Below are 17,010 nucleotides of genomic sequence, written 5' to 3'. Positions count from 1 at the left end.
CTTTGGTGAGAAACAGGAAAGAAATGTTTTAAGGAAGCACAAGTAGAGAGAAGACGGCCAGCCAGTCCGAGGGCACACACATGGCACACGCCGAGCTGGGCCGGTCCAAGGTGTGGGGACATGGGTAGGGCAGAGCGGTTCCTTACAAATGCAAGATAAGGAATTTCGAATTAGGTCATTGAATGTGGGGAGCTCCATACTGCTTTTGAGGGAAGGAGAAATGCTCAGAACTAGGCATCCGGAGCATGAAAGAGGTAGCAGTGAGCAAGGGAGTGTGGCGTGGAGTGGAGGGGAAGGACGGAAACCTGGCCGCAAACTCCCTCTTCCCTTCACGGGCCCGCTGAACCGCAAGTCCAGGAACGCTCCCGGACTGCCCAACTCTCAGCCATATTTACTATTTGATGATCAGCATCTGAGAATTACTCCGGTAAGCCACCGACCTATCTTTCCACCCGGACTGCAAGCTTCTAATTCCTCCTACTCCATATGAGGTGCCAAGTACGAGCGTGCTCCGTGAGCGAAGGTTTGCAAGGAGCCGCCCCAGGGAGAAATAAAAGCAAGGCAGCTTCCCTTCAAATTGAGGCCAAAGCAAGAAGTGCCCTCACGATGGGGGCAGCCAGCCTTGGGTAAGGGGAACTCTACCCCGATGACCTGACCCGGGGAAGGTCTCCCCAAGCAGAGGGCTTGGGCGGGAAGCCCAGAATCTACAAGGCAAGAACAGGCACTGCTAGGTTTCCATATAACTAACTACCAGGTAAAAGCAACAGTGGGTGGCGGTGTGGAAAGACCGCGCTGGACGGTTGGGAGTAAAAGGGGTAGATAGCTTAAGGAGGTTCCCCCCAACTTGGTGGGGAGCAGGCTGAGCCGGAGCCACCGGGGGAGAGTGGAAAGGGCAGGGCTGGGGGGCGGCTGGGGCAGGAGTCCGCGGAACCTGGGCGGGGGCGGGCCTCGGGACGGGGGCGGGCCGGGGCGGGGGCGGGGCAGGTGGGACGGGGGCGGGGTCCACGGCGCTTGCGCACCGCTGCGGGCCGCGCGCCGTAAGGAGTGGCACTTTTTAAAAGTCCAGCCCGGAGGCCAGCCTGTAGGCGCGAGTACCTCTGTGCGAACCCCGTCTCGCCGCGCGCCCCATCCCCACACCGGTGCAGCCCAGGCCAGTTCAGCTCGCACCATGCCGGTCAAAGGAGGCACTAAATGCATCAAATACCTGCTCTTCGGCTTCAACTTCATCTTCTGGGTAAGTGAGCGCAAGGGCCGCGCGCTCCTCTCCGGGGCCACCTTCTCTGCCTAGGTCTGGGGGAAGGGGGGCGCTGTTCGTGGTCAGGGGTGCCGGTAACTGGCACTACCCGCTCGATAGACTCGGGCAGAGAAGAAAGGGCACTGCGGCCTCCAGATGGCTGCTCGGCGGGGTCCGGGGATGGGCGGGGCGGGCGTGCTCGTAGAGGGCTCCCCAAAGCCGGACAGGCGGGGTCCCCAGTGAGCTGGGGCATGGAGACCGGCCCCTGGCCTCTTCTTCACCAAGATTTTGGGCTGGGGTTTGTGTCTGCCCCTCCGAGTGCGGAGGTGGGGGGCTGGTGGCGGAGGAGAAACGGAGCACCCGGTCCTGGGAACTCAAGACCCTAGCTAAATTGGACCATTGCGGACAGTACAGTTCGTGACCGAGGTAGGGTCTCACGAGTGGCCGGGGCCGCGAGGAGGGGGGGATGCGGGCGCTCTAAAAGATTTCGGTGGCGCAGGGAGAGCTCCCCCAAGAGCCATTTTACAAGGCACTTTTACACTGGAGGGGAAGGGGCGCGCCGGCAGCGCATGCCTGGGACACTGTGAGTGAAAGTCGGGGACCACCTCCTCCACCTTCGAGGAGGGACATTCAGCCCCTTCGTTCTCTCCAACTTTGATTCTGGGCTGCCGTGAGAAAGTCCCAGCTCCCTCGAAACTACCTGAAAGACTAGCTTGTCTTGATTTTTTTTTTTTTTTTTAAGTGCGATAAGTATCTGAACTGAAGAGAACTCTGGGAGAGTTGGGGAAAGGAGGGGCAGAAGCCGGTGGGTGCTTTTAGTGGGATGAGTCTGTGTTTCTCCATTTCCGGGAGAGATCAAGTGCTGGCCGCAGGGCCTCCGGCTTCTCCCCCTCCCCCCTCAGCCCACCCAGTGGTTAGGCGGGGCCACCTAGAGCGCACGTTCACCTGGAGAGGACACTAACTAGCCCGGCAGCTCTGGGACTCCCGCTGCTGGCCGCACCCAGCCCTCTCTGCAATGGGAAGTCTGAGGGAGGCCGCAGAAAAAGGGAGCTGCCCACATCTTCCCGTGGGGAATTAAGGGACCACCTAGAGACAGAAGCAAGGAATAGGGGACCTTCGTGTCCTGGTTCTGAGGCCCACATCCCCTGGACACAGATGGACAGTATTTGCCCCTCTCCATTCAGAAAGGAGTTTGGGAAGGCCCCTGTGACACTCTCAAGAGATGACTGTAAAAACAGGCATGCCACCAGAGGCTTGTAACAAAAAAATGTGCTCATTCCCCTGGAGCTGGTTGCTGGGGCCCCCACAAACCTCAGGGCAAATCTCCTAAGATTTAATCCTCTCTCTGGAGATGGCAGGGTGAGATACTGAGCTGCCTTTGCAAGAGTCACCACACCCAACACATCTGCTCATGTGGATGGCACATAGGTGTGCCCTGCCCAACCTTTGGCCTGCTTTAGGGAGACCCTCTTGCAGTGGGCAGTCACCACCACCAACACACACACACACACACACACACACACACACACACACACACACACACACAGAGTTCCCAGCAGCTAGCTGCCTAGCTGCCAGGCTTGGCTTCCTCCTCTCACCAACTCCTGGCACCAGTAAAGAATGTCAGAAGGTAAGCCGGCCCCACCCCACTCTTGTCCTTTAAGGAGTTTTCCTCTCCCCTCCCTAGTATAGTCTCTCCCAACAGTCTGTTAGTCCTCAGCCATCCACCTAGGCTGCATCAAGGTTTGGGTCTTGGGGGAACCACAAATTACCAGGGTGCCTCCACACCCAGATCTGCCCTGTAGCACACTCAGAGCCTGATTGGAGGCTCCTAGGGTCACTCTGGTATGAACTCACCCTTTTACTGTCTCTAACCTGCCATCCCCCCCCCCCCCATATTCAGAGCCTCCCCCGCCTAGGCTAGGTGCTACTAGCAAGCCATGTTGTCTGAAACAAAAATGACTCACCTCTGGAAATGTTTAGGTTTAGAGCTAGGAATTACTTTAGAGATTATCCAGTCCTGCTCTCTTATTCACAGTGAGAAAGCAGAGAAACCAAGCCAATGCTACAAGCCCTGGGGTCCCTTCTGGTCTTATCCATTATAAAACCAATAAGAGGACTTGGTAATGGGCGGGTGTGGGAGTAAGCAGTAGCTACATTTTTCTGAATTAATTATTTGTTCAGTAGTCCTGTATCAACATCCCTATAGAGATGAAGCTTTCATCCCCTAGGAGATGATAGAATAAAGGAATTCTGTGATCCATTTGTGTAGCATTTTACACTCTGCAAAGTCTTGGCCCCCATGACATTGCCAGAGCAAGAAGCATTATCCCCATTTTACTGATGACCAGAAAGCTAGTCCCCAGAGAGGTTAAGTGACTTATCCAGGGTCATGTGGCAGGACAGCATCAGAAGTCAGTTGGAAAGTAGCTCTTATTTGCTTCAAGTCCAGTGCACTTTGCATCACAACCTGATGCTGTACCCAGCCGGGTGGACATGAAGGAAGGGTGGGAATAAGCTCTCAAAAATGTTTTACGGGAAGCTATGATCTAAGGAAACTACTTGGATACTTGGATTGTTATGATGTCGGCACTTCCCTTTCTCTCTTGAGGCCGGGAACTTATAAACGACATTGGGGACCTGACGTGGGCCTGAAAAGCCAAGAGTTGTGAAGCCAGCGGCCACCAGCACCTCCTGAACAGAGGATGTGGAGAGGGGCGGGCTAGCAGGGGTCCAGAGAGAAGCCCATCTCAGTGGCAGTGGGACTCTCGGGGCAGGGTGACTTCTCTGGCCCCCCTTCATCCCCATGAGACCCTTAGTGACAGCCAAGCCTGCACTGCCTGCCCTTCCCTAGCTGGGCCTCTGATGCCCACAGCCAAACCAGCAATCAGTCATTTCTTCCAACGCCCCCGGAATCCTAACTTCCCAGCTCTATTTCAATTGTTTCTGTATTTACTTCAGACCTGCCTGCCTGCCTGCCTATCTGCCCCCCAAAAAAGATTGAGAGTAAAAACATCTTACTGATGGCGGAGTGGTAGACTCCCAAGTATAATTGGGGAACCAAGGCGAGGGCCAAGCCAGGAACATATATCCCCATTCTGTCCCTGACTCGTCTCCCGCCAATCCTAGGCCTGCATTGAGAGGGCTCAGTGCCTACCCCCATCTCCCTCTGCCACTTCACTCACCGCCTCTCACCCCTTACCCGCCCTCGTTGATGGAATAGCAGGGGACTTCTCTTTCCCAAGATATAGTGTCACTTGGACCTCATGGAGGCTTCTCGGAAACATGGACAGGGTGGATGGGAATTCAGAGAAGATGAGTGTTACGTCTAAGGCACATTTTGAAGCCTTGGGCAGGTCACTTTTATGCTCCAGAACTGTTGCTTCATCTGTAAAACCAATGGGTTGAAGCAAATGGTTTCACAGGGTCCCTTCAAGCTCAGTCTATGAAACAACCCTTCCCACACTGCCTACAGCAATAGGACTTTCCCACACAGCCAGAAAAATCTGCAGTGAGTACTAAGGTTTATCCACAGAGCTTGGCTTCCGTTAACCTTTACCTCTGGGGCGTGATTCTCTTAACCACACAGTTCCCTCTGCTCCCCCTGGGTGGAGGGGTCTCTCTATTGGGGGTTCTCTGTCTTCATCGCCCTCAGCCATGTTGGTATAGCCTAGTGATCAGAACACCAGCTCTTTATTGGATTTACCCCTCACCAGATGGAGCCTGGTGCCTGCCCCACGGGGGAAGGGAGCGAAATAAGAGAATGTATGTGATGCACTTAGCACAGTAACCTAGTCCTGGAAAAGTCCTGTAGCTACTGTTATTCACCAGAAGAAATTAGATCGAGGCCGTTGGAAGAGTGGGAGCCATTCCCTAAGAAGTGTAGAAGTGTAGACCACCGATTAGCCAGGAGCACACTCCCAGTCCACACGCATTCCTCCCCCCTCCTCCTCCTCCCCGCTCTGGGTTGAACACTGACCCCATTTCATGTGTGGCTATGCATTTGACTGTGGGGCCACCCCACTTCTGCACATAAAACTGCGTGTCAAAGAAACCCTAAGGTGTCAGGGTGCTGGATCTGGGCAAGGTGCGGACTTGTGGGATGATGGTGGCAAAAGCTCCCTCCCACCCAACCTCCTGCTTCACCCAGAAGCTGTGGGGCTGAGCAGGCTGCTGGGGCTGTTGAGTAAAATGGCTTCCTGGTTTTGGCACGCAGACAGCTGGAGCTCGGAAAAAGCTGGCTGTGTTCGTACTGAGGCTGGCAGCTTTAGGGAGAGGTGAGGTTAGGCCAGGTGTCTGCATCTGCTAAGGCAAAGCTGTCTTCTCCCCTGCCCAGAATCTTCATGGCTTTCCCCCACTTTTTTTTTTTTTTTTTTTTACCATGGTTGTCAACAACAAAGAATCTTATTCCTGCTTTTTGGGGGGGCGGTAGGGAGTTTCCTCCACACAACTCCCTCTTCTCTCTTTCTCCCTCTCTCTCCTCCTTTCTTTTCAAAATGGCCCGTGGGCGCCGTTCCATACCTTACCCTTTTGTACTCAAAGAAAGCAGCTGCTGGCTAAGACCCGAATTTGGAACTGCCTTGATAGGCAGCCCTGTTGAGGGCCACCCTCACCAGAGAGCACTTACTCTGCTAATTGACCCTTCTGTGGCCACAGACCTCACAAAACCGTGTTCTCACGTCTTCCTTTAGTGTTGGATGTGCATCTTCCCTCTTACACAACTGTGTGTCCCATGTTTGATTTGTCTCTTTGTTTTCCTGTTCAGTTCCACTTTAGAAGGCGGCGTGGGTTTTTTTTTAATTGGTCGCACAGGCTGGAACTTAATAATAAGACACCTTGGACTTCAAAAGCACCTTTTCTTCTAAAGAACACAGAACTTGATGGTGTGTCTGGCTAGGAGGGTAGGAGACCTGAGGTCACAGTTTCTGTGGCTTCTGTGGTCCTGCTGCCTCCTTGGTAGCTACGTGTTCTAGATCAACCTGTGTAGAGTTGGTTCCGGAAGCTTCATGTTTATGTTCCACGTTCCTCCCACCCCCAGGTTGAGATCTTGATGACTTTATTAGGACCTGCCACAGGTCTTTTCAACCAAAGCAGAACTGGTCCTTAAAACTCTTATACACGGAAGAGCAATGACTTCCTCGTTTCAGGCTTTGAAAAATCTGGGTACTGGCCTATTGGACCCATGTTTTCGACAACTTGGAATTATTTGTAGCTAAGGGAACTCAGGAGACCAAAATGGTTTATCTTAACAATACACTTTTTAAATTTATGTTTCTGAAGTCTGACCGCAGATCACTCGCCTGTTTCGTTCCGTGGAAAAAGTCATGTTGGTCCAGGGACATTTTCATTTTCCATCAAGTGATGGCATGCAGCTGTGGAAAACAGCATCCTGTCTCCAGATGAGATAATTTTATAGTAATTACATCCATCCGTTAATTCCTCCCCTCCCCCCCAGAAAATACTTAGTTCTGGGCAGTTTTTAAGTACTTTATGGCATCATCCTAGACTGGTGGATCTTGACCCTTTTTACAGAATGCCATGAAATCGATGGGATCTGGCTCCAGAAACATGCTATGCATATTTTTTTGCTTTTTTCTGGAGGCCCATGGACCTGAGATTATGAACACCCAGTACTGGTTTTTCTCCCTTGGTTTCCAAGCAACCTGTGCTCTCTCTTGAATCACATGTTTCTGCCATAAGAAGCGAGTTGCCTCACCACTCCCTGGGGACTGCATGGGGGCATAATGGGAGAACTTTCAGAAGACATTAGAGAGCCCTAAGTGCTCCTGGTGATCAAGGGCAGCCCAGCCTCCCACCCATCCTTGCTTTGACGCTCAGCTTAATCATTGCTCAAGGAGTGGCTTTGACTCTCGATTAATTTAATGAATGTTTTGTATTTCTAGTCCACACGAAGAATCCAACTTTATGAGCTTCCAGCCAAGTTTTGCTTCTTGGGTTAGGTTTTCCCATACTGTGAGCGATTTGTCTTTGCTCAAGAAGAGTGTTCTGTCTTTCCCCTCCTTCCCACCACATGGAGCCTAGAAGCCTAGGCTGACTTTCCCTAGCCTTGCCCCTAAGGACTTTGGAAAGGGAGACTGACTGTCTCCAAGGGGGTCAGTTGGAGATTTGGACTCCTGAAGAGATGACACACAGCCTGGTTAAGTAGCAGGGGGTGATGAAGCCAGCTGACTTGTACAAGGGCCAGATTTGTTTGACCTCAGAGAGCGGTTCGGGGACTATGGGCCTGGAGAAAAGTCAGATCTATGGGTTTGAAGGTCCTTGTCCAATCTTCTTGCCCAGCATCATATTAGGGGAGCAGAAATAGTCGCTCCTGCTGTCTCCGTTAGGAGAGTAACCCGTCAAAGCTTACCCAACGCACGTTCAGGGTTCCAGGGAACACTTCATGCCCAGACAGACCAATGGTCCATGGCTCCTGCAAAGCCCCCTCCCCCAAACTGCTCAGGAGGGCAGCCCCTTGCTTATCCTCCCAGTCTGAGCTTCATGTCAGCGTCCAGGCACAGAAACAACCCATGAATCACAGCAGAAAACCCTTGACTGGGGCTTAAAACTGTGATAAATTAGACAGTTGTATTAAATTCAAAACAGATTCCTGTGGCTTTTTAGTTTTATCTTTAAACCTACATTGGTTGAATAATAACATGAAAAATGATAAAAATCAGTTTATTAAAGCTTTAAATGAAAAGATCAGCAAAACATACTTAGTCGTAAACTCGTTTCTCGAGTCAGTAGTTCAGGTGCTTTTAAAAGATAGTTTACTAAAGAATGAATGTTTCTGTCTCCCCAAAATTCATATCTTAAATCCTAAATCTCAATGTGATGGTATTTGGAGGTGGGTCTTTTGGGAGGTGATTAGGTCATGAGGATGGAGCCCTCATGAACAGGATTAGTGCCCTTAAAAGAAGAGGCCCTAGAGAGCATCCTCTTCCCTTCTGCCATGTGAGATAATAGCAAGAAGATACCCCTCTATGAAGCAGGAAACAACTTCTCACCAGACACCAAATCTTCTGGTGCCTTGATCATGGACTTCCCAGCTTCCAGAACTGTGAAACGTAAATTTTGTTGTTTGGAAGCCACCTGCTCTATGGTACTTGGTGTTAGCAACCCAAACGGACCAAGACATACTTATTTACAGGTCCAAATCAAAATCACCTCTTCCCTCCTAGGTGAGCAATTGCAGTGTGCCAATTTGCATGGGCGCCCCACATCACTGCCCCTCTCTGATGGGTGGCAAGCCCTGCTTCTGAGAAGCTCTTCCTTCCTAGAGCAGAGTGTGTGCTCCAGAGATAGGAAACCCTTCCCATTAAGAGTCTTCCTCTTGCTCACCCCAATGCAATGTGAGCAGCTTCCTTCTTGTGATGTGGGGCTGTGGATTTCAATGTTACTATTGCACTAAAACTTTTTAAAGCTTCCTTTCTACAAGCCTGAGGAAATTTATACATACTCTACCTTACCCCACTCCAATCAAATCACAGCCCTGATCCCCTAAGACCAGGTAACCTGTGGTCTCTTAGAGACCAGAAAAGTCATTTCAAATAGAACTCAGATTCTCTTCCAGTGTTGGGGAGAGACCCTTAGTGTTATGGGAGGCTGGCCTCATCCTCCTGTTGTAGGTGCCTCCCAGCACCTCAGGCTCAGGGTTATAACACAGGCCTGCGCCAATGCTCTCTCGTTTCCTTTGCTCTTTTGCTGGCAGTAGATGCTGTTTGGAAAGGACAGAGGCTCTGGGTCCCACCTTGGGGCCATTCCTATAGAGGATACAGAGACAGTGGCCACTCATCTGTGGATATGGTAGCCAATGGGCAGCTGTAACAGCGTCTGCACTTGCCAGGCCTGCAGCAGTAGTGACGCTAGCATGGGAAGAGAACGTGCTAAGTTACTCTAGAGAATCTGTTTTCCAGTCCAGTGCTTGTGTCCACACCGACTTCTGGCCAGTGCAGCAAAGGCATGGCTAAGCTCTTGAGCCAGAGGCCAGTAAGAGAAAGTTGCAGGCTTTCCCTCTCTACACTCTGTCCACCTGTGGCTCCCCCGGAGCGAGGCCAGGCCAAATGGCCATTGCAGGTACCTTCCTGTCAGTGAGAAGGTAGGGCCCTCTGTACTTGTAAGTGGGCTTTCTTGGGACCTATGAGGATAGAAGACACCACTTTTGAAATGAAATCAATGTGGTTGGGAGGGAGGAAGGACAAAGTGAAAAAAATCTAGCTCTGAAATTAACAAAATGGGTCAAAAAGACAGTTTAGAAAAATGATTGAAAATTTGGGCTTTGCAGTCAGACTGTTTTGGAGTTCAAATTCTAACTTATTTGCCATGTGATCTCAGACAAGCTACTTAACTTCCATACCTGAGTTTTCTCATCTAAAAAATGGAAGGTAATATAACCTACCTGGTGGGTCTATTGTGGAAATTAAATAATAGGTGAATTGCTTTAGGGGAGGTATGAGAACATAGCAAATTGGTATCTAATAGTTAAGACCTAAAATAAAAGTGAGGATCAGGGCAGAGGGATAGGCCAGGTAATAGGTCAGACACAGCAGTTTGGGAACCTTGGCTTTTGTCCTCTTGCTGGCTTGGTGCTCAGAATGTCCCGTGAAGGGGCAGAGGGCCATTTGGCTAAGCAGTGCTGGGACCGACTTTTGCCAACAATGCCAGTCCACCCGCCACATGGCATTGCTTGAAAGGTGTAAAAGAAGGGACATCGTCCACTACTCAGGGCCATGCAAGCAACTGGTAACAAAACAAGTTCCTTGGATAGAATGAGAGCTAGCTGGTCCACATGGGTAAAGTGCATAAATGAGAGGGAGGGAGGGAGGGAGGGGGTGTGTGTGTGTGTATGAGAGAGAGAGATCACCAGACATCTTAGGCATACACAATGGAAAACAAATGTGTGGTATTCTGGAATTTAAAGCAAAACATCTCTAAGACAATCTACCACATCAGATAATTTTGGTTAAGATCAGAATGCCCGCTTTCAGCAGAAGACAGATTTGTGGGCTGGCTCGTGTATTCTACACGTCTGGCAAGCAGGCAGTGTAAACTTGAAATGAGATTTCTGTTCAGAAAGAGGTTACCTTGGGCAGAGGCCTCCTTCTCAGTCTTTCAGCCCCAAACTGCTTAACACTAGCACATCATATTAGCTGAGGCTTTTGTCTTCTCTAGAGCAGAATAAGGGCTGTAGTTCTTAAATGGTACTGGCATTGTGCTTAGAAAGGAGGATTTCTCCACTGGAACTTGTTCAGACCAGGTCGCCACCTAATTTCCATAAAGGTGTGCTGAGAAAAAGGCTAGAGGCCCTTCATCCTCTGCCACGCCCCAGAGAGGAGACCAAGCTCCTTCCCTTCCACCAGGGATGATAGGCATGTGCTGTGTGTGTGTCAGAAGGAGAGAACCGACAGCCGAGGTGCTCCAGACTTGCTCTGTGACCCTGGCCAAGTTACTTGACCTCTCTGAGCCTGTCTCTTCATCTTAACTGGGGTGATCATAACTACCTGGAAAGGGTATCAGGCAGTCTCACCAGGTTCAGAAGGGGTCAGCACAGCCTAACAGTAGAACTCTGGTCTCCCAGTATTCCTCTTCCCCCTTGGGAAATCTCTCACTTGCTCCTACAGGGAATGTGCCCAGTAGCCCTGCACCAGGCTGAGCCCAAGCTTGAACATTCACACACAATTACCCTAAAGAGCCAGGCATAACAAGAGGATGATACCCACAGGCTGTTGAGCCTTCCTCACCTTTCTCTCCAAGAGGCCCCCAAGTGCACTAGAATCCCCAGAAAGGGAGGCCACAGTGGTAGGGGTAGACCGAGCCAGTGCTTAGGACGCCCGCAATGCAGGCAAGCCCAAGGAATCATGGGGAAAGTAAGCACTTTTTTGAACTTCTTTATGCTAATTTCACAATTTATTATTATTTCTTTTAATGTTATATAGGTGATGGGGTAGGTGCCATATCTTAATATTTAGTGCACTAAATGGCCCCAAGAAGTGGCCTCCCCAAGTACCTGGCTCCTGGTTTCTCCAGCATGGTTGGATTTTTTTTTTTTATTGTGGTTATCAGCCTCCCAAGCAACCATGACGAGTGGAAGAGAAACATGTAGCAGGAGCGGGGGAGGGTGGTGGGGTGGAGAGGAGGCTGGTTAGAGATGCAGATTCCTTGAGGAGGAGGCAGCAAATTCATGACTCTCCCTAAGCCTCACTTCCCTTGTTTGCACGATGAAGGTAATAATACAACCAAAGCCCTAGGACCCTTAGGAGAAGTAATGGGATATTTAATGTAAAGCTGTTATCGCGGTGCCCGGCTCATAGCAAGAGCTCAGAGGTCAGTTTCTGCAGTGGTTGTGGAGTCATTATAGTACCTCTCCTTGGAATGTTTCCAAGATCGAGGTTGCCCTAAACGTTCACCCGCATCTGACTGTTTCAGTTCTGTAAAGCCGCACTGCCCAAGATCGTTCAAAGTTCACATTTTACCATAAGGCTTCATCCCTTTCAGATAACTAGCGGACTGGTCTTTCTGTCTCTCTACATCTGCCCATTTCACAGATGTCCCCAGTCTGGGAAAGATGGGTGGGGAGAGGTACCAGTTTTGCATTTGGCTGGAAGTGGCCCCATAAGGCTGCCCAGTTAGTTGGCAGAGGCTCCCCTTGTGCAGTCTAAATGGGAATAAAGCAGGAATCGAAAGAAGTCTACTCTGCCTCCAAACCAAGAAGGTGGCCTCAGCAGGGATCACTCCTCATGCTTCCCAGAAGGGGATGGATTCCTCTTCTCTGGAACTTTCTTGACACCTGGAAGCAGGTTTCAGAGCGGGTAGAGCCCAAATCACTTTTGCTTATGTGTAGACACCACGGGAAGAAAAGAGGAAGGGAGAGCTAGCCCTAAAGGGCGCATTGTCCCTGGAACCCCATGACCAGAGGCCTGAGACCTCCACCTCTTCTAGCCTCAACAGAAGGAAAAAGGAAGGAGAGAGAAGCCCAAAGGGGAAGCTGGGGGTGGCGCCTGCCCTCCCTCTCGGCAGGGATTTATGCCCTGCACCTGAATTGCCACCCTAGGCAGGTTAAGGTTTAGATCAAAGCATTTTGCCTAAGCCTCCTTGTCTGGACCCGCCCTCTTGTCCCCCAAGAAAAGTTCTCAGGGGGTTCCCAGGATTCCTTTCACCAGCTGGGCAGGAAGGCAGCGCAGCACTGGGAAGAGTTAAGGCTCTGAGTTGTCTGTGGATCTGCTTCGCTGAGCTCTGCCTCTTGCTGACTGGGCCTTGAGCAAGTTGTTGCTTAACCTCTCGGAGCCTGTTTCATCTATAAAATAAGGAAGACGAGAGGATTAAATGAGATAATGTACTTCAGTAACACAGGATACGTGTAAGTTGTAACTGCTACTATTATTATACTATCTGTTTTATTTTCCCAAGCCTCTGGAGGAATCGCTAATGGACAGAAAAGCCCGCCGGAAGTCAGGTCAACACTAAAGCTGGATAACCCTACAACGTCCTTGACCGTCAGTCAGCCTCTGTGTGTACTCTTTACTTTTTTTTTTAATTTATTTTAGCGTGGTTTGAAGAAGAGTTCACTCTTAAACATAGTGGCAGCCTGGCCCAGGGAGAACACAGTCTGCAGAAATCGGGGCAAGTTTTTACCAAGAACGCCCTGCTTCAGAGGCTGCAGGAAAGTCATTTTGGCTTCTTGAGCAGGAGCATTTACAGGGCTGAACCTGTGTAGCAAATGCACGCTTGGAAGCCACTGCAGGTTCTAATGTGAACCATTTATTATGCCTTCCCGGGCTCAGCTGGTTCAAGCTGGAATTGTCCAGCTAGTGTCTCTGGCTTCCTCCCTGCTTACCTATCCCGTATCCTCCCCCTTAACTGTCATTGTGCAGCAGTTCAAGGTGTTCTTAGGCCCAGTCCCCCTGGCTTTACAGTGCTAGGCCAGGCGTTTGAGCCCACCCTCTCCAGATGGCAGAATAAAGTGGAAGAGTGAATTTCTGCTCCTTGTTGGGCTGTGTGAGCTCTCCTTGACATGCACAGGAACTTTGAGTTCAAAGAAAGCTCACACCCCTCACTCCATGGCTTCATGCCCTTCTCCACTGGCATTTAGGACGCTAATATTCTGGATTGAGAACCCCCAAAGAGAGCTTTTCCATGTCTTCCCGATTGTTCGGTGTTTAAATGAACGCCTAGAGCACTGGTTCTCAAACTTAAGTGAGCAGAATCATCTGGGGGTACTTGTTAAAGCACAGATGGCCGGACCCCACCCCATTCAAGTTTTTCGCTGACTAAGTCTTAGGTGGGGCCAATGAATTTACATGTCTAACAAGTTCCCAGGAGATGCCGCTGCTGCAGCTGATCTGGAGACCACACAGAAAACCGCTGGCCTAGAAAAAAGTTTTCTAGTGGTCTTTAAGGGTACCAGCCTTTATAAATTTGCACACCACCCTAAGATGGGAGCTCGTTAAAAGCCCCAACAGCAGAAGTTGTCTAGAGGGATGAGGTGGCCTCAGGATGATCGTACTCGGAGCGTTAAGGGAAGGACACAATCTCCAGAACTGTTCATCTCTGGGGCTTTTCATCTTTGTCTCTGATGAAACTAAAATTAGTAATACGCCTGGTGGATACCTTTAAATTCTGCCATGAACTTAACAATTTACTTGTGATCCTTAATGGAAGCAAGTCCTGGCAGTTTTTTTCTACTGAACAGAGCAGAGCTTGGTTTTTGTTGTCTTACTGTGTCGTGGGACCGGCTAAAGGAGGACTCCAAGCCCTCTGCTCCTGCCTGCCCAAGTGGCTTTGCCCTTCCAAAGACAACAGCTCCAGCCTTCATTTGGAGTTAGGGGAGGAGGATGCGGGAGAGGATTAGAAGAGGCAACGGGGCTCGGGCGCCTGTTTGTTCTTGTTGGCAATGCCCAGCCCAGCCTCCTGACAGTGAATCAGCCCATCCGAGGCTTGGCAGTGAGTGGTGAGCAAGGGTTGCCATGGAGATGGGTGAGGCCCAGAGCCCACAGGTCTGGGTGGCCTGACTTGTTTTTAACTATTGAAGCCTGTGTGAGCATAGATTCTCTTATCTCCACTTCTGAGGCTTTCTTAAAGCGTGACTGGTATTTTGGGGCCCAGAAAAAGCTGGTAGGGGAAACTTGCGTCCTCGGTATTCAGTCTTGCTGGGCACTGTGGGCAAGAGAGGTCCTCAAAGTCTAGTACATTAAAAAAAAATCCGGGGCTGATATATATATAAGGGAGGAAAGAAAGAGGTAAAACCCCCTCCCTCTCTGTGATCTGCTCCATTAATAACTCCTTTCTGCAGAGCTCATTTGCCCATGGAAGCAGTCTGTGATCCAAGGAAGGGCAGAGGCCTCCAGTCTTGGCCAGCAGTCTCCCTTTAACCTTCCTTCCCCACTTTTCTTTGGCTGTTCCCATCTGCTCCTAGCGGAGCTCCAGGAAGCAGTGTATGGGTGTGAAGAAGGTAAAGGTATCCATCTCCCCCACCACACAACACTCACACTGACTCTCACTGAAACCAGAAAACAGAACCCCAGTGTCCTAAATTGCCTTGCTCCTGCCCAGCCACCTTCTCAGATCATAGGAGGACACACACCGACGTTTGCCAAGTGCCGTGAATTGGCCCACTGTTGTCTTCTGTCATTCTCAAGGGTCGTCATTATTGTCATTTTTCACTTTTTCCCTACGGCATCTAGCTAGCTATAGCACTTCAGAGTGTTTTATAGGCATCACCTTATTTAATCCTCACCTTCAGCCTAAGTCAAAGGCAGAACAGGTATCTTTTTTTCTTTCTTTCTTTTTTCTTTTTTTTTTTTTTTTTTTTTTTTTTACAAATGAGATCACTAAGGTTCAAAAAAGGTAAGGAAAATGGTTAGTGTCATGAAGCTCCTAGGTGACAGTACCAGAATTAGACCCAAGGCCATGCCCTTCCGCTAGTCCAGTCCTCCTCAACAGAGGTGTGCAACAGAATCAAGGCAGGTCCGTGTTTAGCATCCCCCCAGGTGATTCTGACACCCACCTCACGTAGACCGGGCTCTGGGTGGCCCTGGCATGCAAGTGACAGGTAGCAGGGCCGGGGTCTCCTGCTCCTTGCTCACCATTCTTTCTATCATGCCACTGCCTCTTACTGAAAACTTCTGCAGCCTCCTTTTGACCACAGGCTCACCAAAGTAACCAGACAGTCGTTGTTTTTCCAGGAGGACAAAGGACCATAGGAATGAAAACATTCCATCCTTCCCCTACGCCATCCTGTCACCACTGCCCGTCTCTAGCCACCACCACCCTCCCCCCCCAAAGTGGTGGATGTGACCACAAGTGCAAGGCTAGCCTCAAAAAGAAACCACTGTGGAGAATGATGTGCTCTCTACTTCCTGGGCTTTCTGAGACAGCTGGATAGAGAACATGTAATGAGTATTTTGTCCTTTAAAAAAAAAAAATTTATTATTAGTCAGGTCATATTACAGAAAAGAAAGAAGGGACCTGGAGGAAAGGACCACCCGTGACAGGAATTTTCTTTGAAGTGGGATTTGTCCCACAGGCCAACACGGTCTTTTCCACCCGAGGAGTAGGATACGGTGCATCACACACACCCCAAAACCTTAGCGGCCAGTTGCTCTTTTCCCTCTTGTTACTTCCTCCTCTTTCTTCGAGCTAATTTAAGTGTCTCCGTCAGTAGGGTGACCCGTACATAAATACCTCCTCAGGTTCTAACTGGAACCAGTTTTGCAAACTTGGCATGGGGTCCAGAGCAGCCAGCCAGGTGCCCCTAAGTGGCATTAATTACTCTTTGGTTTTGTTTTCAATCCTCCTTTGGAATTGGAGATATTTCCTTTAACTCCAGGTGTGTTTTAGTGTAAGAATTTCTGGGTCTGTAGCAAGACCAGGTATGACTCACCGGAATTCTGATCTTTGCGTGGGTGGGTGCCTTTAGTGCCTTGTGCTTATAGTGGTGAGAGAGGTGAGCAGGAAACTATTCACTGGGGGCCTCAGCTTGGAGCAGTGCTGGGTTTTTGTGTCTCCTGAAGCTGGCATAAGCTGCGGGCGACAGGGTTACCTGTATGCTCATCAAAAATCGGAGTGTCTACCTGGACTCCTTTTGGGAGTGAGGACAGGCGTGCATGGACTTTTTTATAAACTCTCATTTTAAAAAGACTTTATGTGGACTTACCCCTAAGTCTCATTGTGACATTCATCACATACCCTCATGGGTCTTTCTCAGTATTTTCCCTGGGCAAGCAATTGTTCTTTGTAGTTTCTGACTTTTGTTGTGGTGTATTAGAAGATGAATCTGGATGGAATGCCAGCTTGGAATGGAGGTCCCCTCCAAGGGGAGAAGACCAGGAGAGGAAATTCTGGTAGGTTTCAGAGATTTTTGCCATTGAAGTAATCATTCATTTATGGACTAATTATATACTAATGGCTGTTTTGTTCAAAGTATGGATGGAGCAGGGGAGCTACTAAAATGACTAAGAAGTGGCCCTGCCCTCAAGGAGCATAAGCTCTAGCGAGATGAGCACACACATGAGAGGAATGGAGGATGTAAGGATGCTGGAGAGAACATGTGAGGAGCTCGCGGGATTGCATTTCCTTGGGAGGAGATCAAAGAAATGGTCTCCACCGGCCTCGGTAGCCAGAATGGCATTCCAGGAGGAAGGACTTGCATAAGCAGAGGTGGGAATGCACCAGAGTTATTTGGGAGACTTTGATTATATCTATAGAGCTGGTGAGGAGGAGGCAGAGTTCTATGCTGGGAGGTCAAAAAGTGTAAGATGGAGCAAAAGTCTTAAACA

At 49.9% G+C, this 17,010-nt stretch overlaps 1 protein-coding gene across 1 annotated transcript in view; it reads left to right on the top strand.

The window, feature by feature from the left end:
* Positions 1 to 999: 999 nt before the first annotated feature.
* The window catches only part of CD9 (CD9 molecule), a 31,891-nt gene continuing 15,880 nt past the window's right edge, over positions 1,000 to 17,010 (top strand). The window contains exon 1 of the mRNA XM_016162909.2: positions 1,000 to 1,234. Within this exon, the coding sequence (XP_016018395.1) occupies positions 1,169 to 1,234 (66 nt within the window). The 5' untranslated portion in view covers positions 1,000 to 1,168. The remainder of the gene's footprint in view (positions 1,235 to 17,010) is intronic.

Source organism: Rousettus aegyptiacus, unplaced genomic scaffold (genome assembly GCF_014176215.1).
Source record: "Rousettus aegyptiacus isolate mRouAeg1 unplaced genomic scaffold, mRouAeg1.p scaffold_m13_p_2, whole genome shotgun sequence".
Classification (NCBI taxonomy): Eukaryota; Metazoa; Chordata; class Mammalia; order Chiroptera; family Pteropodidae; genus Rousettus; species Rousettus aegyptiacus.
Note: the sequence above shows the minus strand (reverse complement) of the source record. Positions and strands in the feature narration are given on the sequence as shown.